This window comes from Meles meles, chromosome 8, assembly GCF_922984935.1.
Source record: "Meles meles chromosome 8, mMelMel3.1 paternal haplotype, whole genome shotgun sequence".
In the NCBI taxonomy this organism is placed as follows: Eukaryota; Metazoa; Chordata; class Mammalia; order Carnivora; family Mustelidae; genus Meles; species Meles meles.
The window spans coordinates 45,943,297-45,960,767 of NC_060073.1; the positions used below are offsets into that span (position 1 = coordinate 45,943,297).

Here is a 17,471-nt window from a genome sequence, read left to right on the forward strand (position 1 = left end):
TGCCTAAGAAGATGTGGTATTACTTAGACATCAAAAAGAATGAAAACTTGCCATTTGCAACAACATGGATGGAACTAGAGGGTATTATGCTAAGTGAAGTAAGTCAGAGAAAGATAAATGCCATGATTTCACTTATATATGGAATTTAAGAAAAAAAAACCAGATGATCATAGGGGAAGGGAAGGAAAATAAGATAAAAAGAGAGAGGGAGTCAAAGAGACTTTTAATTATAGGAAACAAACTGTGGGTTACCAGATGGGAGGTAGGTGTGGGGTTGGGGTGATTGGTTCATGGCATGAAGGAGGACACTTGATGGAAATGAGCCCTGGGTGTTATATGCAACTGGTGAATCACTAAATTCTGCCCTGAAACTAATTATACACTGTATGTTAACTAAATTGGTTTTTAAATAAAATTTTTAAAAAAATATGTGATGGGGATTAAGGAGTGCACTTATAATGAACAGCACGTGTTGTATGGAATATATACTATATTGCACACTTGAAACCAATATTACACTGTATGTTAACTAACTGGAATTTGAATAAAACTTTAAAAAGAAAAAATAGGTTAGGAGCAAAAAAATAAATATTTATACAGAAAGGAACCTATCAACATTTTTTTTTTCTCATTTTATTTATTTTTTCAGCGTAACAGTATTCATTCTTTTTGCACAACACCCAGTGCTCCATGCAAAACGTGCCCTCCCCATTACCCACCACCTGTTCCCCCAACCTCCCACCCCTGACCCTTCAAAACCCTCAGGTTGCCCCAACCTCCCACCCCTGACCCTTCAAAACCCTCAGGTTGTTTTTCAGAGTCCATAGTCTCTTATGGTTCGCTTCCCCTCCCCAATGTCCATAGCCCGCTCCCCCTCCCCCAATCCCACCTCCCCGCAGCAACCCCCAGTTTGTTTTGTGAGATTAAGAGTCATTTATGGTTTGTCTCCCTCCCAATCCCATCTTGTTTCATTTATTCTTCTCCTATCTCCTACCCCCCCATGTTGCTTCTCCAAAAGACAACTGACAGAATGGGAGAAGATATTTGCAAACGACATATCAGATAAAGGGCTAGTATCCAAAATCTATAAGGAACTTAGCAAACTCAACACCCAAAGAACAAACAATCCAATCAAGAAATGGGCAGAGGACATGAACAGACATTTCTGCAAAGAAGACATCCAGATGGCCAACAGACACATGAAAAAATGCTCCACGTCACTCGCCATCAGGGAAATACAAATCAAAACCACAATGAGATATCACCTCACACCAGTCAGAATGGCTAAAATGAACAAGTCAGGAAATGACAGATCCTATCAACATTTTAAAAAGAGATTAGAGATATGCTATAGATGTGTCAGTAAGATGTGTCCGGTAAGAAAGTGTTGTTTTCATAAAGTCAATGAGCAGTTAAAAGTTTTCAACTTTGTTTTAAACTTGTAGGTGTAGGAGAAATAAGCTGCAAATACCCATTTAACTTAATTATAATTTTGGGGGGCAAGTAGAACAGAAATCTCAAATGAGGTTGCTTATAGTTTTTTTTTTAGTAAACAAATTTTTATTTCTAGAAATGTATACAAACGGAATAATAAAAAATCAACTCTTTTGTTTCTTCTTTCACTCAGCATACTTTTTCTGAGATACCATCCTATTGTTGCATACATTCAATATTTCATTTCTTTAAATGCTGAGTAACATCCTCTAGTATTAACACCCGAAAATTTGTTTAACCATTCATCTATTAAGTTTTTGCATTATGCAAACGCTTGTAGTTTGTTAAAGCTTATTAGTATACCTATTATTTTCTTAAACTATAGATAGTGAATCAGCTAAACAAAATATTCTTGGCCAGTGTAGGTATATAAAATAAAGTGTGAGAAAGCTGGGTAGGGGGCATAGACTTTAAAATGTTGCAAGACACTGATTTGGATCAGTCTGTAGGGATATAGTCAGGGTTTTGAGCCGCTGCCTTCGGCTCAGGTCATGATCTCAGGGTCCTGGGATCGAGCCCCACATCGGGCTCTCTGCTCCGCAGGGAGCCTGCTTCCTCCTCTCTCCCTGCCTGCCTCTCTGCCTACTTGTGATCTCTCTCTCTGTCAAATAAATAAATAAAATCTTTAAAAAAAAAGTATACTTAAAAAAAAATTCCTCTAAAAAAGCTTTGGTGACATATGGACAGCTGAATGAGTTGGGTAATCACTTGTATGTAACTCTTTTGGCAGTTCTTTGTTTGTTTTTTTAAGATTTTATTTATTTATTTATTTGACAGAAAGAGAGAGAGAGAGAGATCACAAGTAGGCAAAGAGGCAGGCAGAGAGAGAAGGGGGAAGCAGGCTCTCTGCTGAACAAAGAGCCTGATGCGGGGCTCAATCCCAGGACCCTGAGATCATGACCTGAGCCGAAGGCAGAGGCTTAACCCACTAAGCCACCTAGGTGTCCCCTGGCAGTTCTTTCTTTCGGCAATTAAGAATTAGAACCTGATTACAGGTTCTGTAATCCTGATTACAGTGTCTTGGCTTATAATTCAATTCTGTTGAAAGAAGATGGTGTTAGAAAGAGTTAATATAATAATGTAAGTCCCTCTGAACTCTTTCCTGTATAATTGCTTATATAATTATATATTATATAATTGCTTATAGAATTCATGTAGTCTTTCAGTTGATTCTACCTTCTAAGTTATAGTTGGTGTTCAGAGAAGTGTTGAAATTTTTTTTCACATGACTTGGAATTTAATTTCTAGGTGTAAACAGCTTCTGAGTCCCTACTCAGAAATGAGTCCCTACTCATTTTCTTTTCTTTTAAAGAATTACTTATTTTATTATTTTTAAAATATATTTTTTAAAGATTTATTTATATGGGGGGGAGAGGCAAGGGAGAGGGGGAAAAAGAATCTTAGGCAGACTCCCTGCTGAGCACAGCCCAAGGTGGGGCTTCATGTCATAAGCCTGAGATCATGACCTGGACTAGATGCTTAACCAACTGAGCCACCAGGCACCCCCTGAGTAGAGAATTTTTAAATATTTCTACATAGATTCAGTCCTCTTAGTCATCATATTTTATTTATTATTTATAAGATTTTAAATAATGTTACATTGTAATTGTCCTAAATGTAGTTTGCTTTTTAATACCATTATATCTGCCAACACAGTATTTAACTTTTAAAAAAATGCAGAAGGACTTTATGAAGACTGTATGAAGTCATTGTCTTAAACTAGTTGTCTTTTCTTTCTTTCTTTCTTTTTTCCCTAGAAATGTTTGTGGTTTACTGGAAAGTGCTTGGGCTTGGAAATCAGGTCTTCTGGCTTAGAATCATGGCTCTATTGGTTACAAGCTATGTTATCTTAGACATATTTTAACCTTATTTGCCTCATTTCCCCAAGTTTGTTCAAATGGGTAAAAATGCTAAGTACTAACCCTAGTGCGTAGGAAGTATTTGAACCATCATAGTGCTCAAAAAAATGTTTGTAGAATCCGAGTCTATATTTCTTTAATTTTCCAAATTTTATTATTTACCTCTTTTAATTGGCTTTGATTTTCTACTGCTTACATAGCAATGAAGATGGTCATTAATTTCTGGCAGTTAACAGTGGTAACTAACTGGAAGCAACTCAGATAAGGCTGAAATATTGCTGAAGTCTAGAGCAATTCTATCTGATTCGTTAAAAAGAGCAATTCCTATCTCTAACTGTTCTGGGAACTAACAATTTAGATAGAGTTGGTTATGAGTTCACTTCAACTTTATTGAACACAAAATAAGTGGTAGGTACCATTGTTAAGATCTGTGCTTTGTCATAGAGATGAATATGACACACAGCCTGCCCTTCAGCAGCTGTCAGGTAGGAAGAACCCATCATGGCCTCTCATTTTCTCTCCCTCCCCACCCCTTTTCCATATAGAATAGGAGTAACACTAAGATTCTTACCTAATTCACAGCACAGGTTTTAAACCTGGTTGGGGAGCCAATAGAGTCCAGCAGGGAAGATGTGCTTGCGATCTCTGTGTTTGAAGAGCCTGTTACCTCTGCAGTTCCTCTGGGACTACTGATGTTATAATGCTTTTTACAACCAAAGTTCTTTTTAAGTATCACCCTTAAATGCAATGATTGCGATCATCTTGATGCCTTTTCAGACATTTGTCTCTTCAAAAGGTGCTGTCCAGCTGAGGTGATTTATCAGGACTATCCCATCGACTGTGGTATTCTATTCCTCATGAGGTTCAAATATTAATATATTTTTACCTTCTTGCCTCTGCATCAAATGGCTAGCTTTTGCCTTCAAGTTAAAAAAGTAGAAATCCGGGGCACCTGGGTGGCTCAGTGGTTTAAGCCTCTGCCTTCGGCTCAGGTCATGATCCCAGGGTGCTGGGATCGAGTCCCGCATCGGGCTCTCTGCTTGGCGGGGAGCCTGCTTCCTCCTCTCTCTCTCTCTCTGCTTGCCTCTCTGCCTACTTGTGATCTCTCTCTGTCAAATAAATAAATAAAATCTTTTAAAGAAAAACAACAACAACAACAAAACTCAAAAAGAAATTCAGCAACTTTGGGTGAAGTTGTTTTGAGAAGGTGGATTATTTAAGAGTACTATTCTCCATTTATCATACGGTTAAGAGGACAGAGTCTTTGGCCCAACTGCCCGATTTTTGAATCTTAGACATATGATTTAAGAGCTTAGAACCTGGACAAATTGCTTGACCTTTTTATGCTTTAGTTCCCTCATCTTTAACATGGAGTTAACAATATGACCTACTGCATAGGATTGTTGTGAGGACTCAGTGAGTTGATATATATATCTAAAGCTCTTCCTAACACAAAGCATTCTGTGTAAGTTTAAGCAATTATTATACAATGAGGCATATTGTACTAAGGCAGGGGTTCCCTTGATCTACACTAGGCAAGTTGTAAATGCACCCTGAAAGTGGGCAAGCATATGGTGTGCTTCTACAGGCAACTGTCCTAAGCCCTAGTTGTATCAGACAGATTCCTCAGTCCTTGCTAGGAACACTTCCTAGACTTCTCCAGGTGACTTCCTCTTGGCTAGCCCCTCACCATCTCAGCCTGCAGCCACACTGCACCTTACAGCAGCAGCACACTTTGTGTGTCCAGATATCTGAGCGTATTTCTCAGCCTTTCATTGGTGGTGTAAATTTTATATCTGGAGTGTTTGGGAATGCCATGGTCTGCATAATCTTTGCACTTGGACTGGAACCGAGAGGCCATGTGCTTGTTGAGGAGAGAGGATCTGGGAAATAAAACAGAGCAGGGGATCTTAACTGCCAGGCTGGGTGCTAATTTCTTGAGTAATTCCACACATATCACTTAAGTCAAGATATATTTATACATCTATAAGTTGTCAAAATTCAGTTTACTCACCTCTTTGTTTGTCTAATTGCCTAGCCTAGCTTTTAAAATTATTTTGTAAACAAAGTCTTACTGAGAAATTGTGTATTTCTAAGCCTTACATGGCATTAAAATTCTAGGTCCCTTAGAGCATTCCTCCTAACTTTTAGAAATTTCCTGCTATGTATTCTAACTCTGAGATGAGGGAAGATACTTCTTCATTCACTTCTAGACTTCCTTGGATTAGGAATCAGAAGACCTGAATTCATATCCAATCCAATGCTCTCGCTTAGTCAACTTTCTTTAGTTTCTGAAAGCTTTGTTTTTCATCTGCGACATGGAAGTAACAATGCAACATTTAAGATAAATATTAAAAAAGATAACACATAAATTCTTATTTAAGACAATATTTTGTTAAAGAAGATCTGTTCTTCTTAACCTTTCCTTTCCTAGTTTCTAATTCTAGTGGAGTTTCTTGATAAAGAACCAATCCTATACAGCAATTATTGAAACAAATTCTTCTGAATTTTTTTCCCCCTAAAGGACCAAAGAATTCAATGTTTCTGAAAGGCCAGAAATTACTCTTTTTCTGTATGAATTGTGGAGATGTAGCCATTGACCAATTATCATCCATAGAGAGCAGTAATGTAAAGGCAGCTTGTCTTATACTGAAGGAGGGATGTTTCAGGATACCTTCATTTCCGGATCCCAAAAGGATGGGCAATAAAGCACAATGGGCTGAAGGCCCAGCTGTGAGGTTAGGAGCCTAGATGGCAGAATTCCATGGATTGTTCTTGCTCTTTTGGGATCTGCAACATGAATAGACCTCAGTTGATCCAGGAATAGACTTCCTTTTGCAGCTAGAGAGAGAGGAAGCTGAGGGAGAGGTGAGTGTGCCTGGAATAGACAGGGAGTTTGATCTTAGTATAGGGAGTTCCTGGGTATTCTTGTCTTGTTTGTACACAATAGATTTTAATGACTTTTTAAATGAGAGTTGTTTACATTTTAGGAAGGAAATTCTCATACATTTGGTGGGAAAAAAAACAATAACAACAACAACAACCCAGAAACAAGCAAAAACAGCCTGTACCTCAATCCATGAGCCACATTTCCTGTGTAGTAGTCCCTAAGTGATTCCTAAGAGCACAATTGCTGCTTTTATTAAACTTTTTATTTACTAAGGAATGGACAGTAGCATATGGGAGCAATGACAATAGCTGACTGATGAGAAAACAAAGAAATTCCAGTATTTTGCTGTTTTGAAAAAAGTCATTCAGAATTTAGTCATATTGGTTCAGCTGTTGTAACCAAAGACTGATAAGATAATAGAGGTCTTTGTGGTGGTTTTGTACTGAAATCCTTTATCTTTATGATGCACTGGGGCCCTTTAGAGTAGAAAGCTTTTAAAACTGCTGTTGGATTCAGAACTCAAATTAGCCGCTCGTACACTGGGACAGGGTTTCCTTTCTCAGGCAGTCTCCACAAAGTAACTTTTATCAGGGGACCTTCTGATAGATTGTTAGTTTCTCCAGCTCACCCTATTTATTTTTTGTTGACTTTTTGCTGCCCTATTTTGTGACATTTAAAAGAAGGCTCTATCAAAAAAGGCCAGTGCTAACTGGTGGACTGTGCTTGTGAAGTGCAGACATCACAGCCCATCTGATGTGTGAGGAGGCTGTGGGAGCACAGCACTTGAACCAGGTTACCTGTGGGCAGACAAGATCAAATGCAGCTTTCCTTTATGACTAGCATTGTATCTGGGCTTTCTTCTCAAACAATGTCCATTAAAAAAAAAAAAAAATTAGAACTAACCAGGGAATTCACTCTTAAGAGCTCGGCTTTTCAACTTAATTTAAAATCTTTCTGGATTGTTGACTGAGTTCTTTGGTTGATGCTGCTTTGAAATTACTGTTAAGTGCTTTAATCTTTCTAGGATTGATGTGGAAAAGTGTATCTCCATCAGAACTCCACTCCACTGTCACTGCCAGCCCTCCCCAGCGTTCCAAACACAGACACTGTCAGTTAACCAGGCTTCTTGTCATTTCATTGTTAAATCCCATTAAGCTTATTACAGGAATGTGCGATCCAGTGACAGAACGTGGTCAGGTGGAAGTCTTATTTTAAATTCCGTGGAAACAATTCTGGAGACAGCAGTTTGTTGATATTAGTTTTATTTGGCTTGAGAAACATTGTGTTTTACCACCATTGCCCTTCATTTCATAAGAATGAAGAGATAAAAGCTGTGTGGAGAAATTCACAGTTTAATTTGGCCATCTCTGTGAAGGAGCCTCTTCCTTCTCTTTCTGTCTCTCTGTCTTTCCACTGCTATGCTTTTTTCTGTTTTTTTGTTTTTGTTTTTGTTTTTGTTTTTTTTTTTCATTAGGAAAATTTAGTTGTCCCTAGTAGCCTTGATCTACTCTCCGGGGCCAGCCATAAAGAGAGTGACCAGTGTGAAATATTTACATTGCAAAAGTCCTAGGCATGAGAATATTGTAAAAGAGGTGGGGCCCATCTCTACTTAGTAAAGTGCACTGCAAGGTGCCTGCCTTTTCCAGATGTGGAATCTTCAGTGACCTCCCGATGCCCAGTCTCATTTCTAGCACCATGGACTTGTAACTGTGGGTGAAATTAACTAGCAGATTATGGTGCTAACTTCTGTGAGCTGAGGTTTAAAAAAAAAAAAGACTAAATTTTAAACTTTATTTTTAGTTTTTCATTCTATATCAAGAAGGGATTTATCCTAGTTATCTTTTTATTATACCTAAATTCTCCTCAATTTTGAGGTTTCTTTGTTGGTTTTGGGCCTCCGGACAGGTAGTTATAGTTTGTAAAGTTAATAAAAAGAGCCTATTTTAGTTCATTTTTCCCCCAAGTTCTTCAAATTCTGACCAAAAAGGGCTAGAGGGCTGATTTTGAAACGTTATAGTGAAAGATGGTATTTGAAAACTTTTGATGAGGGAAATTGCTGCTGTATTTACATTTTGAAAAGTGTTTCCTTATTTACGCACTATTGACTTCCTATTGAGACTCAAAATTTTAAGTACAACTGGTAAAGAATTCAATGGATCAAACTCAGTAAATCTGAAGTCACGGGAATAAAGGCCCCTAAGAAAAAAATGTGTCAATTTTAAAGGTCTTTCCTAACTGAAGACCATTTTGTGATAGAGCCAAAGGTTAATAAAATCAGTAGTGAATGTAGCAATTTTACAGATAAGCTATTCACAACAAGTATAGTTACTTGAATAAAAAGCTAATTCAGTTCTAAAATGCCACATGCAGTAGCTGTGAATAGCTGCTTTTAGGTGCTTTCTGGAGGAGGATAAAATACAGAATCACGGCACTCTTCTCTTCCAGCGTCCCTGGCTGCCTGTAAATTGCTGTGAATGGGGCTGTGGGCTGACAGGCTCTATTAAGACAAACTGCCTTTCTCATCGGAGAGATAAAATAAATCAGGTGTTTAGTCAAATTAAAATACTTCAGCTGGAGCAGGCCCTGGGGAGTACTGATCCACCTGACTAATCTGAGAGAAACTCAAGACAGATGTGGTTTGGGGATAAAGACGACCCCATGGAAAAAAAAAAAAAAGACCTGCTGTACTGTCTTTGGAGTTGGAGAATAGATACAGTTTACAGCGGAGTGTCGGGCGCACACTATGTGCAATATTGGATAAAAGCAGGCACGTTGACTTGTAGAGAAGCTGTGTACTGAAGCTTTTTTGCTGCTTCCCTCTTTTCAGTTTATGTAACTACCTCTGTTTTTGTGTGGGAGAGACTTTCCTGGCAATGCTTTTTAGAGATTTTGAGATAGCCTGAAGGATGTGAAGCAGACGACACTTAGGCAGCTACTGATGACCTCTGCTGGCCTGGGCAGATCCTCTGGATCTGAGCTCCTCTTCCAAGTTGAGTTTATCAAAACTCAGAATACCATTTAAGATAAGACTTTTTACATTGAGTTACGTTACCTCATAAGAGCATTCTATATGGTCATTTGCCTTGAACATAACCGGATGGTATTTAGGTAGCCGGACCATGCCCCATAATTTGTCTACATTTTCAACAACTCTGGCAGTTGTACAGGTCTTCCTCGACTTATGATGGAGTGAAGCTAATCTTCAGTTGAAAATATCATTAAGTCCGAAATAATCCGCCAAACGGAGCACAGCCTAGCCTGCCTTCGGTGTGCTCAGAACACTTACATTATCCTACACTTGGGCAAAATTGTCTAACATCAAGACTATTTTATAATTATGTGTTGACTGTCTCATGTAATTTAATGAATACCCTCCCCCAAGTGAAAAACACCCGAATGGTCATATGGGTGCGGTACCGTTGAAGTGCATTGGTTGTTTGCCCTCATGATTGTGTGGCTGAGTGGGAGCTGAAGGTGTCTGCCACTGTCCGGCATCTGGACAGACTATCGTTCCCTGTTGAACTGGATCCGTATCACTTTTGCACCATCATAAAATCAAAAAATTCTAAGTTGAGGGGCACCTGGGTGGCTCAGTGGTTTAAGCCGCTGCCTTCAGCTCAGGTCATGATCTCAGGGTCCTGGGATCGAGCCCCGCATCGGGCTCTCTGCTCGGCAGGGAGCCTGCTTCCCTCTCACTCTCTCTGCCTGCCTCTCTGCCTACTTGTGATCTCTGTCCAATAAATAAATAAAATCTTAAAAAAAAAAAATTCTAAGTTGAACCATTATAAGTTAAGGACAGTCTATAGGGTTTTGTGGTTTCTTTTGGTTTTGTTTTTTGCCAAAGCAAAGTTATATATTCAATTAAACTAGTAATTTTTGAGTTGAAAAACTTGTGTTCACAGGTTGGTTGATCAATGTGGTTGAGATTCCATGTTATTTTCATTACAGAGGCATAAACATTTGCTGTTAATTAAAACAAAAATCCAGTACCACAGGTTTTAAATACCTTGGTTTAAACCACTATATGCAAATAAATACAATGGGTATAAAACAGAAAAATGATAACGTACGTGCACACACACATGCCCATGCATATAGGAACAAAGTGGCCTACACTTTTAGAGTATAAGCTATTGTATGGTGTAAACTGATCTCTCCTTAATTTGACCCACAAGAGACTAATTGATATCTATCTATCTATATGTATGTATGTATATTTATCTAGATATATATCTATATCTATCTATCTATATGTATATAGAATTTATATATAAATTCTCCATTGAGGGGGAATTTGAGACTTGTTTTGCTACTATATTTCATTCCAACTGCATTCATTATGCCACTCATATCTATTCAAAATATATATATGTGCTCCTCAAATTAAGGAAAGAGAGTGACAGTCTCATATGAATGCCTAAAATTTCCACTTAAAAATATTGCTCTCTGGCTTGCTTTTTTGAAAAGTTTATTTAGATGTGACTGAATTTTTACAGTCATCCAGCTTGAATATCATTAATGATTTGTAAAAAGCTTCAGTTCAGTGGTGGTATTCTGTAAATGCAGGTATACATGTCTATTAGCATTGGAAACACCAATGCATTTATAGACTTGTTGGCTTCACCTTGAGCAGAAGAAGCTAAGGAGACATATGTTATCCTCAGCTTCTCTGTTTCCTGCGTAGAGGAAAAATGGGACTGTATTGAAGATTGTTAAAACAACATTGTTTAACTTGGGAGAAGAGGAAAACTTCCAGGCTGTTGGGGAATCTAAGTGCTGAATCCTACCATTGTATTGGTCCCTGCCCAAAGTTTCCTATAAATACTCTTCTTTATTAACAAAGAATTGTAGCACAATGACTTTCCCAGAGTCTACTAACCCTTCTCTTAAATCACTGCATATAGATAGGTATAGAAAGAAAATTACAGGTAGATCAGAATATTGCCAAAAATATATGTAATAAAATGTATGTATATCTTAGTGATCTATTCTTATAATTTTCCAAACTATTTCCCACACCATAGCTAGATTGACCACATCATTTATCCCTTATCTAAAATACTGTAGTGATTTTGAAATACTCTTGGAATAAATACGAAGTTTATCAAGCATGGTAATTAGGGCCTGAATGGTGTGAACTTTTCCTACTTCATCTGGTACTCTACTCCTTGCTTTAATTTTACTTGCTCAAATTTTGCTATCTTCTTTCAACTTCTGGAACACACTGGAACTCCCCTTCCCCCACCTGTCAGGGCTTTTGCCTATTTTGTTTCTGCTATAAATCTCCTTGACCACCCTCCAACTCTTTGACTAGTTACCTCTATTCATCCTACTGTTAATTTGTTACTTTTTCATTCTATCTTTCTTACACTTGGGCCTCTCAAACTTGTTTAAACTTCCCCCAAATACCTATCATTTTGTCATACCTTTTTAGTTATAGTTTACATTTAAATGTATAATTTGTTGTTTAAGCTGTCTCCCTACTTTAGGACTACAAAATGCATGTCAGTAGAGAATTCTGTCTGCTTTTTCTTGCCATGGTGTCAGTATCCTTAGTTCTATATAGTACCTGACACATAGCTGCCACTCAGAAAGTATTTTTTTCAATGAGAAATGAATAAAATGAGTAAATAAATAAATACATTTCATATTTATTTTGTATTTTCTCATTCATATATATATGTTTGTGTGTCTATATATATACATATATATTAATTATTATATTAATTGAGCTTGTTGCAATTTTGAAGAAATTTTAAGATTCCTTCTGGGAACCTGCTTTTGTACTTTAATATTTCTAGATCAAGAAGTTCTTTTTTACCAAGCTGAAATCCCTATTGCTGAAATAAAAACTCATTAAAAATAATCAATTCTAGGGGCACCTGGGTGGCTCAGTGGGTTAAAGCCACTGCCTTCAGCTCTGGTCCCAGGATCCTGGGATCGAGCCCCGCATCGGGCTCTCTGCTCGGCAGGAAACCTGCTTCCCTCTCTCTCTCTCTGCTTGCCTCTCTGCCCACTTGTGATCTCTATTTGTCAAATAAATAGATAAAATCTTTTAAAAAAATAATCAATTCCAGTAGCTGGAAAGAACAGCTGAATACAGTATTTGTGCCTTTGTCAGTAGAACGCATTTTCTAACATCATCTCACTATCTAATTTTTCTTCTAATTTTGAGTTTAGGCCATCTTTCAATTCAGTGAATCTTTGAGGACATGGGATATTGGCTGTTGGTTTGTTTCTTTATTTTTTAAGGACTTGAATTGACATTACAAACCCCAAGGTGGTCCTTAAGTGCCATAACTTCTCTGCTGACATCAGTTTTACCTTCTGGGAGTCATATACTAGCAAGGACTTACCGACATCCTCTGAAGGCTCCCTTTGTCCATGGGGGCACTTGGAAAATAGGACCACTGCTAATTGAAATAGTGTTAGTTTCTCAAATTGTCCCGGTGCTTTCTTTTCAGGAATGAGGGGGATTTCATAAGGCGTTTGGAAGTCTCCTCTCACACACACACACACACACACACACACACACACACAACGGCAATCTTTGTCCCCTTTGACAGCTGGTGGCATCTTTCTGAAAAGCTTTCAAATCATAGATCATTTCTTCATAATGAAACCTGTGTGGCTCAAATACAGTGGGTTGAAATTCTTATCTTATGCTGTGGTAAATACTCTAATTTAGATTCACAAAAGGATTCTGTACCCTTTACTTATGAGAGCTGTGCAATTTGCCCATAAAAAGACTGTTCAGCACCATTAGTGCATACCATAAGTGTTCAGCGACACCGTATTCATTAAACAGCACATCCTTATGCATAACCTTTTCAACCTCACACGTGTTTTTTTTTCCCTTTGAAGAATGACAAATGACAAAAGGGTGAAGGAGCCTCCAGAAGCAACATTGTTGCCTTTAAGGATGAACTTGAGAACTTTAGCTTGATCCCCTCACAGGGGCGAGAAATCAGATTCAATCCTTTCTTACCTGAGGCAAGGGAGTTTTGTTTTTGTTTTTGTTTTTGTTTTCCCCTCTCTCTGTAGAACTCATTCCATGGCCAAGAGAACAGCTTCTGACTTCAGAGACAGGTTCCTACACAACAGAAAAGTTTTATGAGAGCGATGATTGGAAGATTCCTTAAATAACACTTATTAAGCACCTACTAGGTCTCAGATCCTGTGTTAGTCACTGAGGTAGAGATAACTAATATTATAGAATATTAACAGAACCTATATACTTTCTAATCTTTGGTGTTAAATATCATAGGTTTCCTTAGCTTGATCAGATAGGTTTGGTAGGGGTAAGGGGGGAGGAGGAGGAATACGATAAAAGGGTGAAGATGGGGGTAATTCTGCTTTTTGTTTTGTTTTGGTTTAAAGAGCAAGAGGGAAGAGTGAGAATTTTATTGTGATAATACTTTTTCTTGGCAGGGGCGATGACTAACTCGTGTTCATTCCATCCATATTCTGTAGTGTTCCTATACTCACAGTAACCTTCAGTTACTGTCCCGGATCGTTAAGTGCCTTCGGGTAGTCCCTTTCTAAATCTGCCCTCCCCCTTTCCCCAATTCATTCAGACTTTTCTCAAACTTGTGAGCTATCTTCTCACTTCCATTTCAGGTACACCTGAGAGCCTGGCAGAAAAAGAACGGCAGCTCTCTACTATGATTACCCAGCTGATCAGTTTACGGGAGCAGCTCCTGGCAGCGCATGATGAACAGAAGAAACTGGCAGCCTCACAAATTGAGAAACAACGGCAGCAAATGGACCTTGCTCGCCAACAGCAAGAACAGGTGAGCCCTGCAAAAGGAGCTGATGAACTGGAGATGTGGAATGTGCCAAGCTCAGCGAGTAATCACATTGATTGGCTTATTTGTCATAAGCATTCCTTAAAAAAAAAAAAAAAAAGAAGGAAAGAAAGGAAGAAGCCTTCCAAAAATCCAGGGTCTTCAAGAATACGGAGATGGTATGTGAAGGACAAAGAAAGGCATCATAGCAATTGGGCATAACTGAAGTGAGAACATTGTTCCAGAACATTTGGATTTGATTAATTACTTAGGGACTTACTCACGTGGGCATCACACATATTCCTCGTGTTAACCAAGAGTTATTCCAAGCTTAACCAAGAGTAAGTTGCTTCTCTCCAGGCCTTACTCTTCTCATCCAGAAAATGAGGGTCCTGGTCTAGAAAATCTTTGAGGATCTTTAAGCTTACTGGTCCCATGATACTCTCTGACAATAAAGCTGGGGTAGCCGTAGGTCTCAGTTTTCCCAGAATAGCCCTGGCTAATGCCTGTTTTCCAGAGTTATTATTAATAACCCCCTATTCCACTTGCAAAAGTTGTCCTGGTTTGAATGATAAATTATATAAATTATATGGTCACTCTATTTATAGCGTAGTTAAATCATTGGAAACAAATTAGCACATGACTCCTCTAAGAATTTGATTTCATTGATTTAGATGTGAGAAGGAAGAAGAAATAGCAAAGTTTAAATATATATCTTTTAAAAAATATATCACTTTCCCAAATGTTTTTCCTGTCTCACAAGAGTACATTAATCTAACAACAATGATCCTATAGAGTAGTCCCTGATGCTTTGGATCAGACAGACCCAAATTAATGTGCAGTTTTTAGGAATCTGACATTATTACTGGAATTATCTTTTCAGTTAGATGTATTTTATAGGGGTATATAGAGCAATATATGCTCTGTTGATTTTAATGAGTTGTGACGTCTGGTATTTTATATGCTTGAATATTTGCCCACATGTAGGAATATGGACTCAGCCCCTAATGGAAAATAACATAAAGGAACACTGTAAAAAATCAGAAGTTAGAATGTCATTTAGCCATCCAGAGATGACACAGTAATTAACTATTGACACTTGTGAATAAGCTAGCACAAATTAATCTTGACACATTTGCAGACGAGTGATATCTTACAGTGAACACTTTGTAATTATATTTCAAAATGAAAATTAAATGACACTTAAAACTAGGTTGTCATGCTCAATGAAGCGAGCATGTAGCTCAACCAATTGGCAAATAAAATTCAGAATTTGAGCCACATGGTGCTTATGTACCATACTTCACTGTGTCAAAGCCATACGTCTAGAGTGGATGATAGTAATTGCACTGTGGTGTTTTGGATGCATTTCTATGCAGCACTTTATCATTTAGGAGGGACCATCAGTATTAGATGCCTAGTAGTGTTTCACTGGTTTGCTAAGAGGAAATAAATATTCAGAGGATCCAGCATCTATACCTAGAGTTACCGAGTTGTCCGTTTCTGATTGGGCCTTTCCAATCTGATTAGACACAGTTTCCATTTTGCTTAAGAAGCTTTGGGAAGGAGTGGTCCCATTCCTAAAACTCTAGCCTGTGATAGCGGCAGCTCTATCGTGAGTTCCAGTATGAGCCAGTCATCACCAGAAACCACAAAGCAACATCTGGGAGTAGACAGCTATTTTTTGTTATCTTGGGCTGAGTGAAATGTGATTTGGGTGTTTCCCTCAGCTCTGGGCTGAAGCATCAAAAAGACTCAAGAAATATACAGCCGAGGGCTGATCCGTATTCATTTCCAATTCCAAGGTTGCCCATTCTAGAATACAGGTTTTTGGAAATAGAAGAAATAGGAAGGAAAAAACCATAACTCTTGCCTTTAGAGCACTACAAAACCAAGTCCTTCTAAGTAGTCTCTGGCCACTTTTCCGAACTGGCTTCCTGTGTGGGCAGTGAGTATGTTGAGCGCGCCCCTTCCCCTACCCCCAACCACGGGACACCAGCTTTTGAGGCAGTAGACTGCCTCATGCCTAGCTCATGTTTTATAGTCAATACAATTATGCCGAAGAAGTTGCTTGCTCTTCTGAGGGGCAGATTCAGTCCTCAGCAGGGCCTGCATTAAGTGGCAAATATTTCTTCTAGAGACCAGATGACACGTTCACGTGTTCAATTTGATTGTTGGATGAAGGAAGGAAATGTAAAACTTTTATGTGGATCCTGAACTTTAAAATTAACACGTTCCCCTCAAAAGGATAAATGTTAAATTTTGTTTTTAAAAAGTGCTTTTTAAAGCACTAAAACAACAACAACAAAAAGATTTCTGAATTTTTGCTGCTTTTTTGGCACTCCCTTGACAATATTTGTAAGTTGTATCAGTTCCGGAAATCTTTCCCTCAGAAAAGGTTGCACCAAAGTAGACTGCAAGTAATAGAAAATTCTTTCCCGGCTTTGCTTACAGATTTTACTTTTTACATCCAAATCAAGCTCTTGAGAAAAATGTAGCCAGACTTTTCCTGTCTTTATTCTCCAAAGATCAGATTTCGACATTCCCACTCTTTCCAGATGACCACTGCAGATATGGATGAACTGCTCCCAAGTGTCATACAGGGGCACTGTTCACCTACAGAGAAAGATTTAGGGGGTAAGCAGAGAGGTGGCACCTGTTTGAAATTTTTCATTTTCTCCAGCTTACTAAGTCTGCCTCTCCCATTTTATAGGAACTCTTTCACACAGAAGTGCAGTAAAGCATTCTTGTCATTCCAAGAGAGATACCTGGGGTAATGGCAAAGGTGCAAGCATTTCATTTGAACTTAACGAAACTTTATTTCTGATAGATTGCAAGACAACAGCAGCAACTTCTGCAGCAGCAGCACAAAATTAATCTCCTGCAGCAACAGATCCAGGTCAGTGTATTTTATTACTCTCGGCTGATGGTACTTAGATACTTTCCTCCTTGCAAATGGAATGAAAATGCTGCAAACGCACCCCTCTCTTGTCAACAGTACCAACAGGGCTGTTACTCAACGATGTTGTACAGTTGTATACATGGATGTTAGAAACATCCATCACGCCCACATGGTGGTCTAAGCATTCTTTTCGGATGTGAGGCGTACACAGAATAAACCTTATCTCTTTTTCCTTTTGCCATTTGCCCAACCCTCACCCAGTAGAAATCTAAATGGTTTCAAAGGTAGCACACACGTGCTGTTTTTATTGCCATAAGCCATTTTCTGTTTTGTATTTTACCACCTAATGGCATCGCAGGGAGAAGCTGACGTGTATTTCCTTGTTAGGACTGTCTGATTGGGTCAATTATGAGACAAGTCTTAAAACCTGGAAGAGATCATAACATTAATTTGGCTTTTAATAAATATTCACTGCATTTTTGCTGGGTGCTGAGGGGAATAGAAAGATCAATGAATAATTATGTGTCTTCAAGGAGCTT

At 38.4% G+C, this 17,471-nt stretch overlaps 1 protein-coding gene across 9 annotated transcripts in view; it reads left to right on the plus strand.

The window, feature by feature from the left end:
* Positions 1–17,471, plus strand: part of SOX6 (SRY-box transcription factor 6) — a 645,777-nt gene that overhangs the window by 428,148 nt on the left and 200,158 nt on the right. For all 9 annotated transcript variants that reach the window (XM_046016041.1, XM_046016039.1, XM_046016042.1 and 6 more), the window contains 2 exons: positions 13,864–14,036; positions 16,861–16,929. In XM_046016041.1, the coding sequence (XP_045871997.1) occupies positions 13,864–14,036; positions 16,861–16,929 (242 nt within the window). The remainder of the gene's footprint in view (positions 1–13,863; positions 14,037–16,860; positions 16,930–17,471) is intronic.